This window comes from Poecilia latipinna, unplaced genomic scaffold (assembly GCF_001443285.1).
Source record: "Poecilia latipinna isolate Pla-1442-1.1 unplaced genomic scaffold, P_latipinna-1.0 Scaffold2575, whole genome shotgun sequence".
Taxonomy (NCBI): Eukaryota; Metazoa; Chordata; class Actinopteri; order Cyprinodontiformes; family Poeciliidae; genus Poecilia; species Poecilia latipinna.
The window spans coordinates 1-4,239 of record NW_015115191.1 but is presented as its reverse complement, the minus strand read 5'-3'; the positions used below and the strand labels follow the sequence as shown (position 1 = coordinate 4,239).

The following is a 4,239-nucleotide window of genomic DNA, read 5'->3' as shown; positions in this document are numbered from 1 at the left end:
TTTTTTAAATACTTAATTTTGAATGAATTGTTTAAAGATGTGAACTCAAGGGCTTCAATTCCACCTTTTTCAACTTTATTCATTAGAATATTTTTTCTTGACGAGATGGCATTTCTTTTTCCATATAAAGTTAAAGTTTATTTTATTAATATTGGTACTGATTTGCAGTGTTGTGGTCAAGACAATCTAACCCGAGACTAAAACAAGACCAAGACCAGANTGTATCGAGACCGAGACAAGACCAAGACTTTTAGGGTCCGAGATCAAGTCAAGAGCAAGACCGAGGGAAGTCGAGACCGAGTCAAGACCAAGACCAGCGCCCCACGCTACATGATACTATAAAATGTGAAATATGATCAAAATTACTTCTCAAATTGATCTGAAAGATCCATATTCACATAAAAACACCTAGATATTAAATACTTAATAAAATTAATCAATATTAAAAGCAATATTTGTTCTGCTTTGCTTTCATTTCTGTGCTACGATCCGCAGTGGTCTCGTGGCATCCCTAAAAAGATAACGCCCTGGGTGTTTGTCCATGTTGCTCATGTCAGAAACCACCACTGTCTGCACCATTAAACATAGCAATTGAGTCAATACCCTGACGGTAAATAACACTCAACTATGAACACTGACCAAGGAGCAACAAGCAAGAAGTAACCAATCACAAGACGCTCACCGTGACTGTTCTCACCCTCTCTCCCACCACATGAAACCAGATAGTCTGACACCATGGCAGACTACCATTACAGCTGCCACTTTGACCGAAAACAATCAAAGAGCAATGTGCATGCTCTGTGTGCTCTTTCGTTCTTGTTTTATTTATTTGTTAATTAAAAAATCTAAATGTACATAATTAAATAAAATTAATGATAGCTGCTGCAGTGTACGCAGGGGATTACAAGAACAAAGAAGAGTGTACTGTCAGGTCAGCATATGCNCTACCACCAGTCTTGTCTCATGCCAACTGTAAAGCATCCTGAAACCATTCATGTGTGGGGTTGCTTCTCAGCCAAGGGAGTCGGCTCTCTCACAGTCTTGCCTAAAAACACAGCCATGAATAAAGAATGGTACCAGAATGTCCTCCGAGAGCAACTTCTCCCAACCGTCCAAGAGCAGTTTGGTGATGAACAATGCCTTTTCCAGCATGATGGAGCACCTTGCCATAAAGCAAAGGTGATAACTAACTGGCTCAGGGAACAAAACATAGAGATTTTGGGTCCATGGCCTGGAAACTCCCCAGATCTTAATCCCATTGAAAACTTGTGGTCAATCATCAAGAGACGGGTGGACAAACAAAAACCAAGGAATTCTGACAAAATGCAAGCATTGATTCTGCAAGAATGGACTATCAGTCAGGATTTGGTCCAGAAGTTGATTGAGAGCATGCCAGGGAGAATTGAAGAGGGGTCAACACTGCAAATACTGACTTGCTGCATTAACTCATTCTGTCAATAAAAGCTTTTGTTACTCATAATATGATTGCAATTGTATTTCTGTATGTGATAACATCTGACATACACACATGAAAACCAGAGTGCAGCAGATCATGTGAAAATATAATATTCGTGTCATTCTCAAAACTTTTGGCCATGACTGTAGTACTTTATAAGCACAAGACTCACTCTCACCAACAGTAACGTTTCTTACCACATTTTTCCGCATGGGTAATGTTATGGAACTGATTAAAAATATTAAAATTCCAAAGATTTAATCTGATGTCAAGCGTTACTATAATTGCTCCACACCTGATGCTGGGTAAACTCTGCTGACTTTCAGGAAGTGATTCATAATGATACCTGAACTGATTTTACACAATAACCTTCTAATTCATAGACCACATTGTTACAGATTTTATTTAGCACTTGTGCTACATTTATTTTTTTCCTCCATCTAAAATTTGTTCATTTAAAAGTACAAAATAGCTACATTATAATCCGCTTATGACGTTGGGAAAGTTTGATTGCAAACTGTAACAATTTCTGGCTTCAAGGTCTAAGCTTTTGCTTTATAAGCACAAGACTCTCTCTCACAACACAACAGGACAGAGACATAATCTTAGGCTTCAAAACGTTCAAATCTTACAAGATTTAATTTCAGTCATATGTTAAAGAAAATTAAAAGTGAGTGGATCATTACTTTGAAGATTAAGAAGAATTCACTAAAGACTTTTCTATCTTTATCTTAATCTTTATGTTTGTTTTTCTTAGACTTCTACTCAGCTGATGATGGATTTGAAATTGTGGCTCTCAATTCTGATGGTTTGTGGTAAGTTTAGCATGAAAATGACAATTCATGAAATATCGTCATTTCATCACTGTCTACTTGCTGAAAAAGTATTTTGTGCTTTATTGCAGAGATGGCTGAATCTATAGGCTCAGGCAAGAGCTGGCTCATATCTGTACCATCAAAAATCCCTGTTCTTGAAAGCTCATGTGTGGTCATTCCCTGTGAGTACGATTACCCCACGAAAGGTAACCTGTGGAAAAAGTGGCGGGGATATTGGACAAGAGGTGACGAGACTGTTGCATCAAATAACCCCAAGTTCAAACTAAAGCAGGAGTTCAAAGGGCGATCCAGAATTACAGGAACCATTGAAAGTAACGACTGCACCTGGCAGCTGGATGACGTCAGAGAAACCGACACTGGTCCGTTTCACTTGACTATTGAAATTCCAAGACATTCAAAGTTCATCTTTTCAAAAGATCCAGTGACCCTTGATGTCTTCCGTGAGTATATTAGAGACCTTTTCAATAATCCCAAACCATTTACTTTAAGATAGTAAAACATGTTTAAATAACTATTTAACAAGTAATTTTGTGAAAATTGTTGATTGTACAGGAGTTCCTGAGCCTCCAGTGATGACTGTTTCAGTAAATAATCATGCATCTGCCACCTGCACAGTTACTCATGCCTGTCCATCATCTCCTCCCAAATTCTCCTGGAGTCACCCCGGGAAGACCAAAACGAGTTCAAAAAAGCTGAAAGAAGGGTTGTGGTCAACAAAGTCGACCCTCACCTTCACCCCTGAAGAAGCCGACTTCAACAAGCCTTTAAAATGCACGGTGAATTTCAATGACAAGAAGACTACAGAGGGCTCTGTGCTTCTGGTCAAGAAGAGTACCTAGTTAAACTAAATATGGAATACTAAATTAAAGCAATATTTTCAGAGCTATCTGCCATAATGACAAAGTGATTTTTCAGAAAACGCTTTCATTTAGTAAAGCTTAAAAAAAATCGACATTTAGAGAGAGAGAAGAAATTCTTGTTGCATGCTTTGATTCATATCACCATTTGAGTTGATTTTTTCATAAATCTTTTAATAATGTGTTAGAGGCACAAAAGTTAAGATTCTTTACCTTTGATGATTTTCTAATAGAATTTATGGATTTATCTTGTTTAGCTGTTTTTCTTTCTTTTACCCTTTATCAACTGTAAAATCATACACTGACTATTAAATTTCCATCATACTCCAATGTCCTCAATTTGTCCTATTCTTTTATTTTAAATGTGCAATATGTAACTTTTGTATGTTCATATTTGTTAAAAATCCACTATATTGGGGTGCTGTGGTGGCTCAGGTTCAACAAGTGACCGCCCTAGTCCTCACGGCGGTGGCCGCAGGTTCGATTCCTGGCCTGGTGACATTTGCCCCATGTGTTCTCCTCTCTGATTGCCCTCTTTCCTGTCGAACTACTTACAAATAAAGGCCATTAGACCCAACAAAACCTTTTAAAAAAAATTCACTATACTAATACTATGAAAGTTGATAATGAGAGAGATAATCTGTGCCCCCATTTATAAACATATTCCGCTCCCGAAGCAAAACCAGCCAATCAGAGTCAGGAGGCGTGTCTTTGCTTACGCGTGTACGTGCAGCTCACACGCGCACCAGTCGTTCTACCAGAAGCTAGCGGTGGGCTGTTTTTGTGCTAATGGCGGAGAAACAAACCCATTTTACAGGGAAACCCCTAAGTTATGGAGTAGTACCTGGTCCAAAAATCAAAACGAAAGGTAAGCTAACAGAGAGAATTAGACCAAGCCCGAAATAAAACGAGGCTAAATATCAGAGCAACGCTTAATGGTGGAGGGAGTAATGCTCGTAAAGGATTCAAAACCGATCTGGAGTTAGCCAGATCTCTGTCTGACAACGAAGTATCTCCTTTTGATTTGCTTTATTTTTAATACAAAAAAAAAAAAAAAAAAAAAAAAAAAACAGATAGAAAAAGGTAAAAA

The 4,239-nt window shown here is 38.1% G+C and overlaps 1 protein-coding gene across 1 annotated transcript; it reads left to right on the top strand.

Moving 5' to 3' along the window:
- Window positions 1-2,050: 2,050 nt before the first annotated feature.
- Window positions 2,051-3,240, top strand: LOC106938356 (sialic acid-binding Ig-like lectin 14). Its single transcript, XM_015020379.1, has 4 exons — window positions 2,051-2,126; window positions 2,214-2,271; window positions 2,361-2,732; window positions 2,845-3,240. Exons 2-4 carry the CDS (start codon window positions 2,229-2,231, stop codon window positions 3,129-3,131), a joined length of 702 nt encoding a protein of 233 aa, XP_014875865.1. The 5' UTR covers window positions 2,051-2,126; window positions 2,214-2,228; the 3' UTR covers window positions 3,132-3,240.
- The last annotated feature ends 999 nt before the right edge of the window (window positions 3,241-4,239 follow it).

What these genes read in the sequence shown, in the direction of transcription:
- LOC106938356 (XM_015020379.1), top strand. Translation starts at nt 2,229, where the DNA reads ATGATGGATTTGAAATTGTGGCTCTCAATTCTGATGGTTTGTG. An exon ending in CTCAATTCTGATGGTTTGTG is followed by an intron (nt 2,272 to 2,360) that starts GTAAGTTTAGCA and finishes GCTTTATTGCAG; the next exon opens with AGATGGCTGAATCTATAGGC. An exon ending in AGTGACCCTTGATGTCTTCC is followed by an intron (nt 2,733 to 2,844) that starts GTGAGTATATTA and finishes TTGATTGTACAG; the next exon opens with GAGTTCCTGAGCCTCCAGTG.